This window comes from Perca fluviatilis, chromosome 6 (assembly GCF_010015445.1).
Source record: "Perca fluviatilis chromosome 6, GENO_Pfluv_1.0, whole genome shotgun sequence".
Lineage (NCBI taxonomy): Eukaryota > Metazoa > Chordata > Actinopteri > Perciformes > Percidae > Perca > Perca fluviatilis.
The window spans coordinates 10,636,299-10,659,493 of NC_053117.1; the positions used below are offsets into that span (position 1 = coordinate 10,636,299).

General features: G+C 42.3%; 1 protein-coding gene across 1 annotated transcript in view; it reads right to left on the reverse strand.

Moving 5' to 3' along the window:
• Positions 1 to 749: 749 nt before the first annotated feature.
• tm2d2 (TM2 domain containing 2) overlaps positions 750 to 23,195 on the reverse strand; it is a 67,646-nt gene continuing 45,200 nt past the window's right edge. Inside the window, exon 4 of the mRNA XM_039803261.1 lies at positions 750 to 1,243. Within this exon, the coding sequence (XP_039659195.1) occupies positions 1,144 to 1,243 (100 nt within the window). The 3' untranslated portion in view covers positions 750 to 1,143. The remainder of the gene's footprint in view (positions 1,244 to 23,195) is intronic.

A 23,195-nucleotide genomic window follows, 5' to 3' on the forward strand; every position in this document is an offset into this window, starting at 1 on the left:
CGCTCCTTTCCAGAAACCACCGGACTTGTTCTCCATCCTGGAAACTTGGACGTGCTTTTCCCCCTCAGAAACCTGGACTCGATACTTGAGTACTTTAAATAAAACCTGTTAATTCACACTCCTGGCTCTGCGTTCTGTCTGCATTTGGGTTCTGTTGACCATTCAAACCTAACAGTTAACACTTTAGAAATATGTATTAGGCATATAATTTTGATATTTTATGTATAGGATTAAACTGTTAGACATTGGATGTCCTTGTATGTTTTTTTGTTTTCATACTTTAAAAATGCCAGTGCAGTAAATATAAGGTACATTGATTTAATCATTACATTGAATAAGTTGTTTATTGTTTCTTTGCAATTTGTGATCATACTTTTGTTATAATGAATTTACAACAACCCTACACTGATTAAACAGCACCTAGTGCATTTCCAATTACCTACTAACCACTTGACTATGTATTTCAAAATTAAATATAGTCCCATAAATTAATCTAAAAGGATTTTGGTGAAGCATTTTAATGGTGATTACAATTGACAAGTACATAAAGACACACAAGAAAAGCACAAACTACATTTTGCTGATCCTTCAACATTCAAGTAAGTATGGTAACATTTAAGAAATCATTTATGTTGATTAAAGCCAAAATAAACACTTTTTAATCAATTACAAATTCTATCAAATTACCAATGTCTTGTATGACTACAATACTGTATGTTCCTATAGTTACTTCAGAAAAACAACAAATGTAGCTTTAGAAAGACCTTTATTTCACATTGAAATGGGCATGAACTTCAAAAACTACATAAACCACAAACAACACCGGCAATATTTTTATATACATATTTTAAATTGATGAATTAAATAATGTAGTTCACCTTTTACAATCCAGTGCAAATTCCACACCTAAATCACTACTGTAGGTCAAGGTAAAGGCAAACTTCACTGTCACAAGCCGAACCAATAGATGTAGATATCTTCAATGCCAAGGATGGAAAAACACATTGTAATAGTGAGGAAAGTATCATATTTTAGGCTATAGAGAAAAGGAATAAATGAGCAGCACTCTTAATTACACACAGTTATTTGAAAATGCATTATTACCTCGGCTTAGTTTTACAAAAACAAAAGTCTTATAAAAGTTTAATGTTGTACAATAAATAGCAAAAGAAAAGTAACTATTACTTTATTCTGAGGCATTGGGTGGGTGCACATGCCATCGTGGCTCTCCACACTCCTATATCTGAAAGAAAGAAAAAGAGTCATCAATTTCCATTTGAGCCTCTCATAGTTAAATATATATGCACACTAGAATGTAACTGTACTTCTTTAGAATACAGATTAATTAACATTTAAAGGGGTGATAGAATGCAAAACTGATTTTACCTTGTCATAGTTGAATAATGACAGTTTAGTGGGTAACTAGGACATGCATAGAACCTCTAAATCCCATTGACACCTCTTTTCTCTGCAAATCTCACTATTTGAAACTGCCTCTGAAAACGGGCGAATCTCAACGAGCCGCAATAGTTGACGTCAACTATTGCGGCTCCTCCTCATTTGGCTCTAGTCTGTGTTTGTCACGCCCCAACATTTGCATAGGCTACACAACTGACCTGAGATCAGTTAGTCTTCTGAATCTAGGTCGTGCAGATCTCAGAAATTGTATACATTGTTCATATGCTATTTTACCATTAAATTCACTTCTGAGACTTTTTTATGCGAGAAATCAACTATGTAGAGGTCAAATGTGGGCCGTTTTACGAAAATTGATGTCTAATTGCAAATTTTGTCCGACTGTGTGTCGGACTTCAGTGGCCGGTGCTGCCTGTCCGCTGCTGCCTGTGGGCTGCCTCACCGCCCGGCCTGCCTTCCTTCACAGCCCCCGGCCTGCTGTGAGCTCGAGTGAGCTCCGTTACGACTGGCAGCCCACAGGACTCCATACCTGCGCAGAGTCACCAGTAACACTGCTAATGGACTACTAAACGCCGGTGCTCTGACAGAGCTCCAGGGCCTGCAGCTCCCCTCTTCCTGCTAGCTAAATGGCCCGTGTGTGTGAGTGAGAGCGCGGTCAGTGAGCTTGTTACACCAGCAATCTGTTACCACAGGTTCCAGTTAATCTTTTAATGTGTGTAATTATAATGTGTTGAGTTATTTAAACAAACGATTGGGGAAAAAAACGCCGCTTGTCCGTGAGTCTCATTGATAGAGCCTGCGGCTGGATGGAGCTCTATCAATGAGAGCTAGCTAGCCTCCTCTTAGAATTTCTCTGAAATTCACAAATATTCATCAACTTGAAATCGGACACCGTTGTTAGCTTTATAAGACATTTAGTTAAATGTTGTGTAACTGGCGTGACGGAATTCAAACTGTAAATATACTCGAATTAAGGCGAAAAGGAAGCTAACTATCCGTGATTTGTAGCTAGGATTGAAGGGACAGTCACAGCTAACGAATCACATAGCTAGCTAGTCTTCACAAATATTAACTTGAAATCGGACACTGTTGTTAGGTTTATAAGACATTTAGTTAGATGTTGAGTAACTGGCGTGATGAAATTCAAACTGTAAATATACTCGAATTACGACCCAAAATGAAGCTAACTAGCCGCAATCTGTACACATAGATTGAAGGGACAGTCGCAGCTAACAAAACCCTTACAGCTCACAAATATTCATTAACTTGAAATCGGACACCGTTGTTAGCTTAATAAAACATTTAGTTAGATGTTGTATAAGTGGCGTGACGAAATTCAAACTGTAAATATACTCGAATTACGACCCAAAATGAAGCTAACTAGCCGCAATCTGTACACATAGATTGAAGGGACAGTCGCAGCTAACGAAACCCTTACAGCTCACAAATATTCATTAACTTGAAATCGGACACCGTTGTTAGCTTAATAAAACATTTAGTTAGATGTTGTATAGCGTCTAGCGGAGAAATTCAAACTGTAAATATACCAATTACGACCCAAAATGAAGCTAACTAACCGCAATCTGTACACATAGATTGAAGGGACAGTCGCAGCTAACGAAACCCTTACAGCTCACAAATATTCATTAACTTGAAATCGGACACCGTTGTTAGCTTAATAAAACATTTAGTTAGATGTTGTATAAGTGGCGTGACGAAATTCAAACTGTAAATATACTAGAATTACGACCAAAATTAAGCTATCTAGCCTCAATGTGTACACATAGGATTGAAGGGACAGTCGCAGCTAACGAAACCCTTACAGTTCACAATTAACTTGAAATCGGACACCGTTGTTAGCTTTATAAGACCTTTAGGTATGTTGTATAGCTAAGTGGCGTGACATGTGTGTAACATGTCGTAAGAGATTGCTGGTGTAACAAGCTCGCTGACCGCGCTCTCACTCTCACACAACGGGCCATTTAGCTACAGGAAGAGAGGGAGATGCAGGCCCTGGAGCTCTGTCAGGGCAGCGGCGTTTGGTAGTAGTCCCATTAGCCCAAACGGTGACTTTGCGCGGGTATGAGGTGCTGTGGGCTGCAGCAGCCGTGCCGGAGCTCAATCGAGCTCACAGCAGGCCGGGATCTGTGGAGGAAGGCAGGCCGGGCGGCGAGGCAGCAACACAGGCAGCTGAACTCCGACACACAGTTTTACCAAATTTGCAATTAGCCATCCATTTTCGTAAAACGGCCCATATTTGAGCTTTATATAGTTGATTTCTCGCATAAAAAAGTCTCAGAAGTGAATTTGGTAAGAAACATTGCAGTGTCTGAGATTCTGTTGCGTTTCTAATGTGTGTGTATTGGCGATTCGCTCAACCAATCAGCGCGCGTCTCTACGTTTGTGTATGGGGCTAAGGCTCAACCAAGCAGCGTGCAGCTCATCTAAATATTCATGAGCATACCATATTTGGAAGAAAAGCTCTTGTTACAAATAGGGCCAAAACACAGGGATGCATAAGGGCCAATAAAATATCAACCAGGCCATTTTCAGCCCAACTAATGTTACATACCCCATTAGGAGACCATAAGGAACAGTGTGAAATACCCTATATAATCATTCTATCACCCCTTTAATTTAGTTAAATTTCATTTATTTATTTGTATAGCACAAGTAAACACAACAGAAGTTGACCACTGTGCTTCACATAACAAGAGTCAGGAAAGATAATAAAATAAAAAATCCTTCAGACAGCAAAAAACATAAGTCTCTTTCTGCTCTCAGCGAAGGCGGTCGCTTTCTCTCCCTCTCCCTACCAGGCCTACCCTGCTTGCTATCTTGTCTCGTGTTGTCTGCTGTTAACTTTTAGAGACTCTCCCTGCAAGGCTCAGGCTCTACAAAACCCAAATTATGGAACTGATTAACTGGTCTCTCAGCGCAATTGACACTGTATTCTCGAGGAGGAGCACTGGTACGGGTGAGCCAGCATGTCCTGACGGAACGTTTGCTGCGGGGTATACGATGGACGGCTGGGAGAAATGGCGTGTCGTGTGTCTCTCTGCTCTCTCCGTGGAGGACGTTGAGGATATCTACCTATTCGGAACCATGATAACCGGACTGCTGCTGATTGGAGGATGCTTCGCACTGGTTTATCGAGAAATTAAAAAGACTCTGGTAGCTGTCCAAAGCCCAAGGAAGCTGCCTGGCCTGACTGAAGCTGTTGAAAAAGCGATCAGTTTGCAAACTGGGATTATCAGTGCGCAAACTGGGACTATTAATCGCGTGATGGAATTGTATTCCATCACGCGGATCATTACCATGTTGTACATGGTAATGATCCGCGGCTTGGATACCATCATGCAGAAGGTCACTGAATTGGAAAGAAAAATTGACCAGTTGAACGGATGAACAATAGAATGTCTGTTAAATTAGAGCAGCCATTCGTGTAGACCAAACAAATTTAATCTTTCGGCCCCCTTATCTTGAACGGACTTGCCAAGGCCGTTTCTTGAAACAAACAGTCACCCTGTTGGGGATCTGCAAGCGAGACGCTCTTGTTCCTCCCCCGTCTTCCCCAGTGCCTGCTGATTGTCGTATCGGTTCTAGACTGTTCAGGGGTGTCACCACGGCAACGTGCTGTGTTATCGCTATGACATTCTGCGGACTGAGACACTAGTGGGCTGCCGGGCTGTGCGTTTCTCAGCAGGCCATCTTTTCTGATTCTGAAATAAAAATAAGAATTTAGAGAAATGCACGCTCCAAGAGATATAACTTTAGTTTGAGTTTAAACTCATATAAAAAGGACTCAAGGATCTCAAGGAAACAGGGAGGCTATTCCACAGCCTAGGACCAACAACAGCGAAGGCACGGTCCCCTCTTGACTTTAGACGCGAGCGTGGCTGGGACAGATTATAGTTGCTCGTGGACCGTAGACACCTACCAGGTATATTCAGATTTAACAGTTTGGATAAGTAAGCTGGTGCAAGACCATTTAAAGATTTAAAAACAAACAGCAGTATTTTCATATCAATTCTGTAACACACCGGCAGCCAGTTAAGAGACAATAAAATAGGAGTGATATGTTCATGTTTGCGAACCCCAGTCAGGAATCTGGCAGCTGCATTTTGGACCATTTGAAGCCTTGTAATAGAGAACTGGGGCAGTCCTGCATATAAGGAATTACAATAATCCAGACGGGATAGAATGAAAGCATGGATCACTTTTTCAAGCTCTATTGGTGATAGGAAATGCTTAAAGCTGCTGTAGGTAAGATTGTGAAGAGCCAGGACTTTGCCAACAAATTTGAACATCGACAACTTCTCAGTCCCTCCCCCCTTTCTGCTGCAGCCCAAACCATCTCCTAAGCCCCTCCCACACAAGGGAGTTTGACAGAACTGCCGGCATTTTCAATAACTAAACACTAACACAATGTTAACTTTACTCACCAACAGTAAAACAATGCTAACTAGCAGGCTAGCGTTAGCCATTTCAGCATCATATCTGACCGACCACTGTGCAAACGTTAGTATTATCCTCACCAACAAAGCTTTGTGGACTTTTGACTACTAATAACCAAGTGAAAGATAAATCATTCATGGTAATTATGATACCTGTTGAGAAGAAATGTGGCTACGTCTGCATCGTTCTTCAGATCTTTAAAATCCCGGAGCTCACGCCACCTCTGAAAAGCCACTCCAATATTCACCGGAGTTTTGGGAAACCTTTCTGCAGCTCGTGCGCAGGGAGGGGGGAGGGGAGAACACTACATATGCGTGTACGTGCCTGAGCAGTGATTGACAGGCAGATAGACAGACTGATAGACTGTTTCCCTGATTGGAGAAAATCAACCGGGAGTGGTGGAATTTTGCCAATCGCAGTACAGGCTGTAGGTGGTGCCAGAGGAGCTGGATTTTTTTTATATTACATAATTCATGTAGTTCTACTGGAACATAGGGTCAGTTTCAGCAAATGTGACAGAAAGTTAGTTTTATAAGACTTACCTACTGCATCTTTAACTCTGGATAACAGCTTCAAATGACAAAAACTTGATTTCACCACTGTGTTTATGTGTTTATCTAGCTTTAAAGTGGAATCCAAAACTACTCCCAGACTCCTGACAGTAGGTTTAATGTCACAGTACAGGTCTGCAGCATTAAAAGCATTTTTTCCATCTCCTAGAACAGGGCCAAACACAATAGCCTTGGTTTTGCTAGCGTTTAAATGTAAAAAATGTAAGGACATCCAGGATTTTACGTCGTTTAAACACGCAGATAGGGTTTCAAGGCCCTTTGTGTCAGTGCGCTTAAAAGGCAGATAGATTTGAGTATCATCTGCCTATAAGTGGAAAGACACTCCGTGTTTCCTAAAGATTGATCCTAACGGTAGCATATATAAAGAAAACAAAGTAGGAGCCAAAATGGAACCTTGTGGAACGCCATAGGTAAGTGGAGCTACGGACGAAACAGAATCTCCAATACCAACTGAAAAGGTTCTATTTGTAAAATAGGATTTAAACCAGTTAAGAGCATTTCCTCAGATGCCCACAAACTTTTCAAGGCGTAAAAGTAAAATCCTGTGGTCAACAGTGTCAAACGCTGCGCTCAGATCCAGGAGAATTAAAATGACAGAGTCCCCAGAATCAAGAGACACCAAAATATCATTTAAAACTCTCAATAAAGAAGATTCAGTACTGTGATTAGTCCTAAAACCAGACTGGAATTTTTCTATGATACTATTCTCATCAAGGAAGCTCTGTAACTGCAATAACACCGTTTTCTCAAGGATCTTAGATATAAAAGATAAATTTGAGATGGGTCTAAAATTTGATAAATCAGTAATGAAGCTCAGCGTAAATTCTTAAAGGAAGACTTCATTCACTTTTCCATCACTCATAATGATAAGCTGTTTCACGGTACGTCACTTGTCAGTAGTAATCAGAACAGCTGTGTTGTTGTTGTTAGTTAAACCAATCAGGGTCGACCATTTGTCGACGAGCCTATCACAGCTTGATACCCTGCTTTAAATCTGCTCTCTCTTCCACGGTTGGCAGTTGTCGTTTCAGGAAATAGAGTGCGTGCGTTTCCTGACCGGTTGCATGGCATTCCTGTTTACGCTGTCTTTTGTGCTTTTTGTGGCTGCTATGTCGGATTCTGAGTTGGATCCGGGGTCGGATGGTCCTGGTGGGTGTTTGGACGTGGGGGCTTCCACGGGGTCTCCGGACGGCGTGCGTCGGAGCTCTAGATTGACCGCCGTCTCTGGTTCACTTTCGGGGGAGGCTGACCGGATGTCTTCTCGGCTTCAGGATCGGGCGTCGCGGGCGGCTTCGGGCGCATTCACCGGAGCTTCGGAGCTGGCTGTCTGCGCGACTGCCTGTCGCCAGCCCCGTCTGTGGCCACGCCGGTTGCCAGTGGTCGTGGTCGGAAACGGACCAAGAAGGCGGATCCGCCTGCCAGGGCCCCGGCGAAGAGGAGAGCTGCGGGGGCACTCAGCCAGCCGGCTGATACGGCTGTTCCGGGGGGCTCCTCGGATTCCGGCCTCATCCTCGCGTCACTGCAGTCCCTCGCCGGCTCGATGCAGGCCATGGAGGCTAGGATGCGGGCTGTGGAGAGCATGGCGGGTGGCGGCGTGTCTGGTACTATTACTACCGCTCTGGCTTCCCTGTCTGTGCCAGCGGTGGTCGGTGTTCAGCCGGTGCCTTCTCCTTCCGTGGAACATTGTCATTCCTTGGCCACTGCTGTGCCATCTCTTTCCCTAGGTAGGCCTTACATCCCTGTGTCAGCTAATATTTCCAGTAGGCTGCGCTCTAAAATTCTGCAGGGCCGTGATGTTAATCTGGTGAGTCTTATTTTGCCGTCCCCGGAGTGTGATAAGTCTCTGGTGGCGGGGGATGGGTTCTCGGCTGAACAAGGATCTTTCCTTTGGGCAGTTCGTGGTGGCGTTTGGTATATTTCGGGACGTTATTTGTTCCGTGTACCCCGACCGGAGGGTGGAGTTGGATTCGTACCTGGCGTTGGTGGGCGATTTGTTCCTGAGGTACGGGCGGAACTATTTTTGGCAGTACCATAGAGCTTTTTCCGGGAAAGCTGCCGCTCATATTGCCCGTGCCAACGTTCGCCTGGACTGGTCAATTCTGGACACTGAGATCCTGGTTATGGTCGTGGGGGGTGCTCAAGCTATTTTGTGTTCTCACTGCGGGGCTGCGGGACATGTTGCTTCGCTCTGCCCTGGGGGTGTGGGGCAGCCAACCGGCCCGGCCCAGTCGCACCGTGGCGGTCTGCGGTTTCCCGTGTCTGGAGTGGATGCTCGGGGGCGCCAGCGATTGTCGGGATGCACATCCCAGGTCGGTCTGCCCACGGCGCCCCGCCCCTCGCCGGAAGCCTCGGGGTCAACCTCAAACTGGTTCCAAGACATATTGAAGCTCCATCCCTCTACCCCATTAAATTTACGTGTGTTGGCATCTGAACTGTCTAGTCATCCTAATTCTGTGTTTGTCGATCATCTGCTGTCTGGGCTTTCCCAAGGGTTTCGGGTGGGCGTTCTCGCCGATCCGGAGGTTACATATGTGGCGAAGAATCTTCTTTCGGCTGTTTCTGACCCTGATACCGGTGGCTAGGTTGGTGCGGCTCTGAGGTTAGCAAAGGGTATATAGTGGGGCCGTTTGATTCCTTTTCCGCGGTGTTTCGCACTAGTCCTTTGGGTGTTGCGACTGGGAAATATTCTGGGAAGAAGCCCTTATATTTGATCTGTCCGCGCGCGCGGCCTGCGGTTAAGTATCAATAGTCTCATTCCACCGGTCCCTTTCTCCCTTCATTATGCCACTGTTGATGATGCTGTTAAACTTATTAAGTTGGCGGGAGGGGGGGCCTGGCTCTCCAAGGCTGACATTACTGATGCCTTTAAGATAGTCCCTATACATCCTTCGCGAGTGGCCTCTTTTTGCGTCAGGTGGGATTCCAAATACTATTTTGGTGTCGTCTGACGTTCGGTGCCGGAGCAGCCCGCGTATTTTTAATCATGTTTCCGAGGCACTTTGCTGGATCCTGCTTAACAGGGTTGGGGTTCCAGCGGTGATTCATTTGCTGGATGATTTTCTTCTCGTTGACCCCCTGGGGATAGTGTTGTGGTCGTTGGGCAAATTGAGACGGTGTTTTCTTTCCCTCGGTGTCCCTCTGTCTGAGGCTAAGACTGTTGGTCCGGTTACGCGGTTGGAGTTTCTGGGCATCACCCTCGACTCGGCGCGCATGGAAGCGCTCCCTTCCGGGTGAGAAGTTGGAACGCATTCGTGCCATTGCGCGCTCCTTTGTGCCTGAGTGTCTTGTTACTAAGCGGTGGCTGCTCTCATTGCTGGGGCATTTGAATTTGCTGTCGCGTTATTCCGCAGGGCCTCCTTTATATCCCGGTTGCTGGATTTGGCATCTTCGGTGCCTGGGTTGCATGATGTGTTGTCCCTGGATGACGGGTGCCGGTCTGATTTGCGTTTCTGGTCCCGACTTCTGGATGACTGGAATGGCATTTCGTTTTTCTACGACGACGTAGTATATTCTTCTGATTCGTTGAGGTTTTACACGGATGCTGCACCTTCCGCGGGGTTTGGGGGGTATTTTCAAGGGCAGTGGTTTGCTGGCCACTGGCCTCCCACTTTTTCCCCGGCGGATTCCATTGCTCTATATGAGATTTACCCGATTGCTATAGCTTGCCGCGTCTGGGGCGGTCTGTGGACACGGAAGCGGATTTCAGTCCTGTGTGATAATCAGAGTGTGGTTGACATTATTAATAGAGGGCGCTCAACATGTTGTCAGATAATGCCTCTGATGAGGAGCATCACCTGGTTGTCTGTCACGCACAATTTTATTATTACTGCTCGCCACGTCCCGGGACATCATAACTCTGTGGCTGATGCTTTGTCTCGCTTTCATTTTCAGACCTTTTGGAGCCTCTGCCCGGCAGCCTGGCCTGTACCAGTAGTGCTACCGTCTCTCACGGAGCTAGCAGTGTATTGATTCCTAATCCCGTTGATGCTTATTTAGTAGCGGCTACGGAGTATATGAGGAAAGGCTTAGCGGTGTCTACTCTGAAAACATATGATGTTGCGTGGTGTACTTTTGCTTTATTCTGTGTGTCTATTGGTGTCCCCCTTAAACCTGTTCTCCTTACTAGTGTTTGTGCTTTTATTTGTTATTGTACTGATACTCGTCACTTTAAACCCCAATATACGAGGGGGTTACTGGCCGGCATCCAATTTAATATCAGGTGTTATGATCCATCGTTTCCTAGCTTATTTTCTACGCCGGCTGTTAAACTAATTTTGAAGGGTATCAATAAAGCTCACCCTTCTTCCCCCGACCATAGGCAACCTATTACTTTGGGTATATTGCATAAATTGGTGGGTGTTCTTAGGCAGGGGGTATTTTCCGCGTATACTGACATGTTACTTGAGGCTGTGTTTATGGTTGCTTTCTATGCTTTCCTTAGGTGCGGGGAATTCACTACGCAGTCAAAATCATTTAACTCCAGTAGAGATATTACATTCTCTGATCTGGTATTTCATGCTAGTCATTATTGCTTGAAACTTAAGCATTCTAAAAGAGGTGGCGCCTGTTCTATTGTGGTTGCTCGCACAGACTCACAGTTCTGTCCATTCAAATCTATGATTAGTTATTTGTCACTTAGACCACGCACTGATTCCCTCGCTCCACTCTTTCTGATTCCTGGGTTCTTCCCTATGCATAGATGTTGGTTTAATCAGCAGTTGAATGCAGTCCTTCTCAAAGCTAAGAGGTCCACACAGCATTATTCTGGGCATTCATTTAGAATAGGAGCTGCTACTACGGCGGCTAATCAGGGCATGTCGAGGACGTCTCTGCAACAACTGGGACGATGGTCATCCTCTGCATACGCATCCTACATCCGTCCGGATGTCGATAACGTTCTTGAGAACCAGAGATCCCTGAAACCATAATGGTGGGTATGCTTGCATATAACTGGTGGTGGTGTATTTTGTGGGCTTCTGTCAGTCTTATCCATTGTACGCATCATGCGCTGTCAAGCTGCTTATACCTGCATCGGCCGTGTGCATCAGGCTTCAGGCATAATAGCCTAATGCGTGGCGCTTGAACCGGCTTGGGTGCCTGTTATTGCATGATGTTGCAAACTGCTGTGTGCCTCGTTACATCTGTTAGTTACATTTATTATTTTGCCTTTCTTATTTTTCCCCTTCCCATTGCCGATTTTATTTGCCTTTCTTATTTTGCTTTTAGTTCGCCACTGTTCCCGTGGCAGATTTTTATTTGCCTTTCTTATGTTCCGTCCGGTCGGGCGGCTGAGGTTTGGTTTTGCTCCGGCAGGTGCCGAGTTTTGGTTTACGGCTGTCGCCGTCTTTTAATTTGCCTTTCTTATTTTGCATTTATTTTCACAGGTCTATTGCTGTGGATGGGCAAGATCCATGGTTTACTATTTGCGCCCGGTCGTATGCCGAGGTTTGTTTTGCATTCGTGGGTGGGCACCGAATTATTTTATTTCATATTTATTTTGCCGGTCGAGCGTCGCAGGTTTTGTTTTGCTTACACCGGCGAGTGCCGAGTTTTAATTTGATTAGGCGGTGGCCGAAATTTTTATTTTCATGGTGTGGGCAGTAATCTTTCTGCTTTTGGTAGGCTAGTTATTGTACTTTTATGTCAACTTTGCTTTCTCGTTCGTCTGCAGAGTCCTGCGGCTCATGAGGTATGTATGCGCCAACTAGTTTTCTCACTAATTGTCCTTTTGGGGGATTTGTTTGGGGTCCTTAAACCCTTTAGGATATTTGGGTTCGATGGAGTCCAATCTCCAGAGACTCGTACATTTACATGTTGTATGTACAATAAATATGTTCATAATTGCAAAGAAGTCTCTCCTGATTGAAATGAAGCTCAGCGTAAATTCTTAAAGGAAGACTTCATTCACTTTTCCATCACTCATAATGATAAGCTGTTTCACGGACGGTCACTTGTCAGTAGTAATCAGAACAGCTGTGTTGTTGTTGTTAGTTAAACCAATCAGGGCTCGACCATTGTCGACGCAGCCTATCACAGCTTGATACCCTGCTTTAAATCTGCTCTCTCTTCCACGGTTGGCAGTTGTCGTTTCAGGAAATAGAGGCCCCGCCCCTCCCCCTTCTGCCACCGGTGGTCCGCCCTCGGACCTGGGTTGCATCTCGGCTTGGCTGTTGATGGTCCCTCTATTTATCTCCACCACCAGTGTCTGGACTCCATCAGGGGATTTGTTTGGGGTCCTTAAACCCTTTAGGATATTTGGGTTCGATGGAGTCCAATCTCCAGAGACTCGTACATTTACATGTTGTAAGTACAATAAATATGTTCATAATTGCAAAGAAGTCTCTCCTGATTGAAATGTCCACATTTGGCTTTTTCAATATAGGTATCACTATGGCATGTTTGCAGAAAGCAGGGACAAAACCTGAAAGAAGGCATCTATTTATAATAGACAAAACCCAGTGCCCCACATTATAAAAAATCTGTTTGAAGAACCATGTAGGAACAGTATCAAGAGATGAGACAGTAGGCTTCAACTTAGCGACTATATCTGTTACATATATGGTTATGGTAATTGGCTCAAAAAAGTTTAAGAACCTGATGGCCAAGGGAATATCTACAGGGTCAGTAGTCGAAGGCATTATGGACTGTCTAATTGTTGCTAATTTCTGTTTCGAAAATTCTCACACGTAGAAGCAGATTCAGTGAGATGATTATTACATACAGGGTTATAAACAGAGTTTAAGACCTTAAACAGGATTTTAGGATTATTTGAGTTTTTAACTAAAATATCAGAAAAATATTGAGACTTAGCTGTTTTCACAGCTTTTTGGTATGCCATCAAGGATTCCCGTAAAATCTCATAGGACACCTGCAGCCTGTCCTTTTTCCATCTGTGCTCCGCTCTTCTGCAAAGTTGTCTTAGGTGGCGAGTGTTGCTATTCAGCCAGGGTTCAGATTTATTTTTCTGACATTTAAATCTCAAAGGTGCAACAGCGTCAAGAGCATTAGTACAGAGAGAATTAAATAAGCTCAACTGCTCATCGATATCTACTGTATTTGCTAGATGTTCAACAGAAAACACATACTCAGCATCAGAAAAAAACGCAGAAAAAGCATCGGCAGATGATGGACAGGACAGGCCTACACGTGACCATTTACTAGGTCTAACAGATGCAATGGTGTAACAGGAAAGATCAATATTGAAAACAACAGGCCTGTGGTCAGAAAAGCTTAAATCCCCAATTTGAAGATCTGAGATGGAGAAACCATGTGATAAAACTAAATTGAGCGTATGGCCATGTACATGGGTTGGCTGATTTACCCATTGAAGAAAGTCACACACTTCAATAAGACTCAAAAAGTCTTTAGCTAGTGCTGAGGAGTTAGAGCATACGTGAACATTAAAGTCACCAACAATTACAAGTCTATCATATTTCGGGGTAAGACCCCTAAAAAGTCTGAAAATTCATTTAAAAAATCTTTGTTTTCGGAGGACACTAGACTACAGCAATTACCAGTGAGTTAACCTGATCTAATGAGAGGAGTTGTACTTCAAAAGACGAATATAAATCTGTTTCCAGTAACCTACAACAGAAACAGTTTTTATAGACAGTTGGCAGTCCTCCACCCCGGCCCGAGCGACGGGGGGTATTAACAAAATTGTAGTTGGTAGGAGTGAGATCCGAGAAAGAGCTAATATCACCAATAGGAAGCCAAGTCCCCGTCACAAATAAAAAATCAATGTTACCGGCGGTTATAATGTCATTAAAAATAAATTTCCCAACGATCTGGAATTTACTAAAACCATCTTAACTTAACACCGTGGCAACAGTGTATTGTTCTTTAGTGTAACTTTAACTCAGTTAAATGATCTTATTTCTGCTAACGTTAGCTCTTTAAAGCAACGTTTAAATTACGAAAACGTAGTTTAATTAAACTTCAATTTGCAGAAAATTAACGTTAGCATGTTTTACCATAAGTGGCTAGCTAACGTTACAGACAATTTACATGGTAACATCAGATTCATTTACTGTACAATGTGACTCCTCTTATATGTAATATAACTATGGGACAAAGATATATTTAAAACGTAGAGAAGCTCAATCTTACCTCGAATTATGTATGCTAGCTTTCAGCAGAAGTTGCATCCAGATTGCCAGTGAACGTGTGTAAGGTAACGTAACGAATGGTGTAAGCAGCGTTGCTAAAAAAAAAAAAAAGTCAGATACCGCCCAACAGTCTACGGCTCCTCCCCCACTCCTCCTTCTCGTCTAAACACGTCACATCCACAACCACGATGGCTGCGCCCATAAACACAAACTCGACGACTCATATCAGCTCTCCACAAACCAATGGGTGACGTCACACATGCTCTGTCCATTAAAGGGGTGATAGAATGATTATATAGGGTATTTCACACTGCTCCTTATGGTCTCCTAATGGGGTATGTAACATTGGTTGGGCTGAAAATGGCCTGGTTGATATTTTACTGGCCCTTATGCATCCCTGTGTTTTGGCCCTATTTGTAACAAGAGCTTTTCTTCCAAATATGGTATGGTCATGAATATTTAGATGAGCTGCGCGCTGATTGGTTGAGCGACTTGCCATACGCAGACATTAGAGACGCGCGCTGATTGGTTGAGCGAATCCCCAATACACATACATTAGAGAAGCGACAGAATCTCATATTCCAGACACTGCAATGTTTCATTACCAAATTCACTTCTGAGACTTTTTTAAGCGAGAAATCAACTATATAAAGCTCAAATATGGGCCGTTTTACAAAACTGTATGGCTAATTGCAAATTTGGTAAAACGTGTCGGACTTTAGGAGCTCCACACAGTCTGACGAGAAAGCGACAGCCTGCTGGGCTCCATACCCAGGGCAAAGTCACCCTTTGTGGATACTGCATACGGGGCTCCGCGGCCAGCTGCCGGCATAACTATATCTACAAATAATACATTTACGGTTTGAATGTCCCAATGTCTTATAAAGCTAACCGTTGTGTCCGATTGGATTTTAAGGCATTTTTATGAACGCGAGGCGTCTTTGTAGGACAAGCAGCTGCTTGCTATATGTCCCATTCATTACAATGGGGAAATACCGCAGCTAGCTAGCTACACTTTCGCCATAACTAAATTATATTTACTGTTTGAATTTCGTCACGCCACTTATATAACACATTCCCCAATGTCTTATAAAGCTAACCGTTGTGTCCGATTTGATTTTAAGGCATTTTTATGAACGCGAGGCGTCTTTGTAGGAAAGCAGCTGCTTGCTATATGTCCCATTCATTACAATGGGGAAATACCGCAGCTAGCTAGCTACACTTTCGCCATAACTAAATTATATTTACTGTTTGAATTTCGTCACGCCACTTATACAACACATTCCCCAATGTCTTATAAAGCTAACCGTTGTGTCCGATTTGATTTTAAGGCATTTTTATGAACGCGAGGCGTCTTTGTAGGAAAGCAGCTGCTTGCTATATGTCCCATTCATTACAATGGGGAAATACCGCAGCTAGCTAGCTACATTGTCTTCATAACTAAATTATATTTACAGTTTAAATTTCGTCACGCCACTTATACAACATCATTCCCCAATGTCTTATAAAGCTAACCGTTGTGTCCGATTTGATTTTAAGGCATTTTTATGAACGCAAGGCGTCTTTGTAGGACGAACAGCTGCTTGCTATATGTCCCATTCATTACAATGGGGAAATACCGCAGCTTGCTCACTTTCGCATAACTAAAGTATATTTACAGTTTGAATTTCGTCACGGCATGAATATTACAGGTTCCTCAAGGTCTTACAAAGCTTAGCTAACACTTGTCCGATTTCGGATTTCAATTGAATGTATTTTTGTGAATGTCAGAGTTAGAAGGAGGCTAGCTAGCTCTCATTGATGGACTGCGTGACCTAGCTAGATTCAGAAGACTACCTGATCTCAGGTCAGTTGTGTAGCCTATGTAAATGTTGGGGCGTGACTGTTCTCTTAAGGTTCCGGATTTTGAGACGCTTGCGCAAGCAACTCAGCTTTGTTGGGATTCGCCCGTTTTCAAAGGCAGTTTCAAAATATGAGATTTTCATAGTAAAGGGGTGTCAGTGGGATTTTGAGCTTCTATGTATGTCCTATTTACCCACCAAACTGTCGTTATTCAACTATGACAGGGTAAAATCGGTTTTGCATTCTATCACCCCTTTAATATTAACAGTCTATGGTTCCTGTGTAGGGTCATTAAGCATTGGTGGCGGGATTGTATAATGGAAAACAATTTGGAGGTGTGGTTTATAAAAGGATTACTTGTGCCAGTTATCAGAGCATAATATGAGCGTATAAAGGGAATACCAGCCAATGGTACCTCAGCTGCATGGAACTGCTCAATCTGCTTCCAAGCAGGGGGGTTATCCAATTCCATCTGCCAAATCTAAATGGCTCTTAGCTGGGCCGCCCAGTAGAATAGTTCAAAGTTTGGGAGTTTTAGACCACCTTGCTGGGGAGTGTTGAATAGAGTTTTGATTTTAATTCTGGGCACTTTTCCCCTCCATAAAAATGCTTTCAAATTTTTTAAAGAACTTTCTTGGGATCGGTATAGGAATAGTTTGGAACAGATAGAGGAACCTAGGTAGCAGATTCATCTTTATGCAGTTAACACGCCCTATCAAAGATATAGATAGATGCCTCCATCTGTCTAGATCCCTCTCCGCCTTTAAAAGTAGAGGGATGTAATTAAGTGAGAAGGTTCTGTCTAATTGAGTGGGGATCGTCAGACCCAAGTATGTTCTACACTGGGCGTCCCATTTAAAGGGAAAGTTTACTCGTGGAAATTGCTCCGCTGGAGGATTAATAGGCAAAGCCATGCTTTTTTGCAGATTTACTTTGTATCCTGATATGCTGCTGTATTTGGAGAGCAAGTCGATAAGAGCTGGCAGGGAAGAGTTCAAATTTGTTAAAAACAGGATTACGTCGTCTGCATATAGCGAGATAGTGTGGTCCACATCTTCCACCCTGACAGCTGAGATGGACGGGTGGGATCTTATTGCAATAGCTAAGGGCTCAATTGCTAACACAAAGAGCAATGGTGAGAGCGGGCATCCCTGACGGGTGCCATGTGAGAGGGGGAAAGGGGTGGAGTTACAATAGTTCAATCATGTGTATCAGATTTGGCCCAAATTCATTTTACGAAGAACTGCAAAGAGGTAGTGGTGCCACTCAAGGCGATCAAAAGCCTTCTCCGCATCCAGTGAGATGGCCAATACTGGATCATCGTTGGATTTTGCGCAGTGCGCTATGTTGAGGAATCTCCTAACGTTATCAATCAGTGAACGGTTTTGAATAAATCTGGTCTGGTCCAGATGGCCGTGAAGTCGAGGATTTCGGTGTGACCCGACTGCCTATTCTCAATCTCTTTGACCCGATGCCCCAGGGCGCAATTCTCAGTAATAAGTGCTTCCACCGAGACGGCCAATGAGTTTAACTTTTCCTTCGTGGCTGCTTCATTCTTTTTTGGAGGCATTTTCAGTTTAGCAACGCTTAACTTACTCACCTTGGAGTCTTATTCTTGGCTTATTTCGCGCAGGATAAAGGTAAAATCAGAAGTCTTCACGGGAGCTGGTTTCACTACATCTATCCTCTACGCTGCCATCTTGGATCCCCGCCTACAGGTCTAAACTTGCTGCTATTAGGCTACCTGCCCTGGCTAGGTCAGTAGACCTCCGTTAATGTGGTGTAGATGTAATATTGAATAGAATCAAAGAAGATATGGTGTTAAAATGCAAACTATTAATGGAGAGAAAACTATTTATGGTCTCTGTCTGTGGCGACAGTCTGGCACAGCATGAACTTGCAGGGTTCAAAGAGGGTGTGGGCTTTGCCTACAGTAAATTCAGACACTGTGAGTGTACTTTTGAGGAAATGCAGTCACAGTCATCTGGTCAAATCCTTGTCCTGCTAAGGATATTGCCCTTTGTTTTGGAAAGCTTGGAAACCAATGCATATGTGCATCTGATCATTGAGCTAATAGAGATTGTGCAGATAGTGTTTGCACCTGTTCTTACCACTGACTTCTAGATTGAAGTCAGTAATTAAAAATCATTGGTAAAAATGGAATGAACTTTTTCAAGAGAACAGTATCACACCTAAGTAGTGTTAATTTTGTCACCTATTTTTAATTTAGTCTTAGTCTTGTACCAAATGTCCTTGTTAGTTTTAGTCATTTAGTCATTCACATATCTTTTTTTGTTAGTCAAGTTTTCGTCGACTAAAAGTCTGGTCATTTTAGTCTAGTTTTAGTCAAAAGAGAACTCAATATATCTTAGTCAAGTTTTAGTCAAAAGAGAACTCAATATATCTTAGTCAAGTTTTAGCCAAAACATTTTAGTCTTTTTTTAATAACAAATTATTTCTGAGATTATTTCTGATAACCATTTCAGTCAAATAGTTATATAAAAATAAATTATATAAAGTCATATAAATATCAAGCCTCTTCCTTATTTCACCAGTAAATTCCTGTTTAACGACAAAAACAACCACTGAATAGGAAAATGGTATTTTACAATAACATTGAACGCAGCACGAGGCTGGCGAGGCGAGTTTGAAGTGAATGCAACATATGTGTTGTTTTTCAGACAACGGCAGCTGCAGACTGTCGTACGTCCCCCCTGTTGGAATCCTCTACCGTGAAATATAGACAAACTTTTACACCGTTTAGCTGTCAGCATTTTAACCGTGTTTAATCCAGCTGCTAGCTAGCGGTAGGCTAACGTTACCTGCTGTCAGGTGTAGTGTTAACTAGCTAACGGTAGGCTAACGTTACCTGCTGCCAAGTATAGTGTTAACTAGCATCCCGTGCAGCGATGTTTCGGTTGCCTCTAACATCCGTTTAGGAGCATCAGAGAGAAGCGCAGGCATTTAAGTGGTCGTTAAGGCACCGAGCAGGGCCATATTAGCACCGGGTCTCGGTACCCAACCCTAATAACAGCTGAATATTCTCTCTCATGATGGAAAAGTAGAGACAATTGTAGACGAAAATGAAGAGATTTTATCTTAGTTTTTATTTTATGCCAAACATTTAAGTCTTGTCTTTTTTCATCAACAATAATGCATGTTAATTTAGTCTTAGTCAGCGTTTTTGGACATTGGCGCAGTCTCGTCATCGTCTTGTCTTGTCATGGAAAAAAAGGTTGTTGACGAACATATTTAGTCTCGTCTCGTCTGACGAAATGAACGCTACACCTAAGCATTATATGATACATTTGCCATCAAAGATTAAGTCACTGGGTCCAATGATTAGACATATGTGTATGCGGTTTGAGTCTAAAAAATTTTTTTTAAATGGGCTTCTAAGCTTTATTTAAAAAATATTTGCTTTGATTAATAAGAACCAAAAGTATAAAAGCTGCCAAAATGCTGACCCTTCAATGCACCCAATCTTTTCAAATGAAAGAGAGATGGGACCTGTAGCTGAGGTTAAAGATTACAATATTTACGTGGAAAATGAAGAGATTTCCTAGGTTATGATAAAGTAAACCATTCTGTATCAGTCAAATGTGATAAATGGCATTAAATAACTCACAAGTCAATTATCTTTGCCAAAGTAGTAAATGATAATATGCCAGAATAAGGACTGGTCAAAAACATATTTCTTGTTGATTCTAGGCTTTATTGTTTAGAATACCGACTATTTCAAACTATACACTTTGATGGGAATATGATGGCATATCTAGTTGAGGTCCCGCACCGTGCACAGACTATTGAGTTGTGGACGCTAAAAAGCTGGTCAACTTTACCTCTTATTACATAATCAGCAGCAAGAGCCAAGCCTTTGTACAGGTAAAATACCATCTTGGGGATGTAATAGAATTGTACAACACTGAAAAATGAGTCATGGTGTGTTCCCCAAATATGATATGACTTTTGCTTTTAAAGTAGTTTTGAAATTTGACCTTGGAATATCAAATTAAGGACGGTCCATAGCAGATAAAATTTCAATTTCAATTTAAGTTAAATGTTTTAAATGTTACATATTAAATGTATTTTTATATGAGTACATCATTTATATTGTCTGTTTGACACTAAAACAAAAGTTTCCACTTGGATGTTCTGTTTTTAATATGTGAAGAGTTAAAATTATAACAAAGTCATAATTTCTTATTTCTTGCTTAAAATAAGAAATAAAAAGCACTTTTATAATTTTCAGTGTTGACCACACATAGCTTTATAACTATGGACATTTTAGTTTCAAACATGCAGTTACACAGAACAAGTCATAAAATCTCAGTAACAAGTTAGAATATCTTATTAAGATAATTTATGACCTCAACACTTAAAACAAGTAAAATACTCAAACATAAAAAAGAAAAGAATTATTATCAGAAAAAAATATGCATATATTTACTTGATTTAAGATATTTAACTTACTTAGATTTCAGTTTTTGCAGTGCACGGTTTACAAAACCAATACACTTTCACTCTTTTACCTGGTAACATGGGATAAGGGTCAGTTCTCCGTCACAGCTAGTCTCACAACCCCAAGCTTCTAAAAATGCCAACACAAATAAAATGTATTGAACTCAAGCTAAAATTAAGTTAGCAAAGACATGATGAAGGCATGTTTTCAACAAATTAACAGAAAACCACCATTAAACACCAAATTTTCTCGATAGACAGGTAACAGTATAAAAATCAACTGATGCCAGATAAAAATAAACACACACGGTGATGGCAAGTGGAATCATTAACTCTGCTATTAGGAACGTTTTAAGGTAATGCAATTTCAGCTACCATATTTCTGTAGTATAAAAAAATTCCAGAGGTGGTTTTGTGCTCCTTTATTGTGTGGAGAATATTATGGATATATTAGGTATGAACAGCGTTTACGTCAAGAATATAAAGCAGACCTTGAAGCTGGGTGTAATAATAGGGAAATAATGGGAGGGAAGAGTTGAAGAGAATGAGGGACCTTGAAAAATCAGTTTAGTGCTGGTTTACCCCCCAAAAAATATATTTGCCTTCTCTGAGAAGGTGACCCTCTGACACACAGCTCAATGTATGTCCAATCATGATTCGGAAAATAAGCCTCCTTGTGTGGGGGGTTTCATTATATTACACATCCTTTTATAACAAAGGAAATAAGCAAATGAAAGCATTACTGTGTTGAAATTATTAATTATCCTATGATCGCTTAAAACATTTAACAGTCGACTACTGAGCCTTGGAAGAAATATGTATGTTCATTTTGCACACAAAAATAGAAAATGTAGCACTCCCTAATGAATAATGCAAAAGAGTAAAATGCACGTTTGTCCCATTTTAACTTCATTTTATTCCAACTTTGCAATGTTTGTCTTTATTACTGTCTCCTAAAAAACTAGAATAGAGTTTATTGTTTTCTGGGTAAAACATAAAAACAAAAGCAGTATAAAACAGATTCTCCACTCTAATTTACATAATCCATTTGACACCTTCTGTTTTCTCCCACCACCTGCAATGCTGATAAATCCATAAGACATCCCATGTTGTACATTGTACATTAAATCAAGTAGTTGTTAACCAAATCAGTGCTTTCCCGTGTATTGCTGGGACCAGAGACAGTGGAGGTGATGGGGAAGTACTGAGCATCTCCCTCCCCAGAGTCTGTGCCGATGATATGCTCATCACTAGTCTGTCAACTGCTGCACGAATGTACCTTTGCCGAGACACTAATTTCAATTTTATTCACCTGCCAGAAGGAATTTATACATTGCTATTAGAATACTGGGGTTTGCAGCTGTACAGTGCATATAATCAATGTACTCTGTCACAGATTGTGTGCATAATGAACTTGGGGAAGTCCAGAAAAGCATGCCGTTGTAATGATTCCATCAGAGGCCTGGTTCTAGTCATCAAGCAGGAAAATAGAATCTGTCTTGATGGCTTGGTTGTCACACCTTTCCTGTTTGGGGCTCCCAGACCGTAGTTGGGAAGCACAGGGGAGAAGTTCCCTCTAGGTTGATGCTTTTGGGAGTAACACCTTTTACTTAACCTGCAGAATAAAGAGCAGATGAAGCCACTTTGTGCTGAGATGCTTGTTTATTGTTGACTATAGGCTCACTTTGGTGCCTGGCCATTCATACCGGACGCGCATTTCTCTGCGCCGGTCACGATCCTTCTCCTCTCAGCTCTCTCTGCTCTCTCTTTCTCTCTCCATGTGTGTGTGTTTATGTCTGTGTGTGTGTGTGTGTGTGTGTGTGTCACTCTCTCCGTCTGTGTGGACTTGCATCTGTAGCAACAACAGCTGATGATAATAGGTAGTGTAGTGCCTTTGCTATGCAAAACTGACAAAAAAACTCATTGTTTCTCAGAATCAAAGGGGGAGAACAAGAAAACGCATGTCCATAACATTAGCCCTAAATGTGTAATAAACAAGAACACAGTTGTTTTTGTGTTGAGAAATGTCGCAGATATCATTGCAAAATCCCCATTAACGTAAAAACCTCCCCACGGATTACATTGGAATTAGTTGAAAGCCCCCTGTGTCTGCATGAGACGCTGAAGGACACCTTTTGCGTCAAATCAAACGACAAAGGCCCCTGACCAAGCGTCGGTTTATGATGCGCAGGTTCCATTCAGCTCAAGATTATTTGTTCTGGGAGATGGGTCAATCCTAAGTGGGATGGATAAGCACAGAAGAAGCTTGGTCCATACTAGTTTAATAATAACCAGACAGATTATTTCAAGAGGATGGAAGAATGAAGCGGCCCCATCA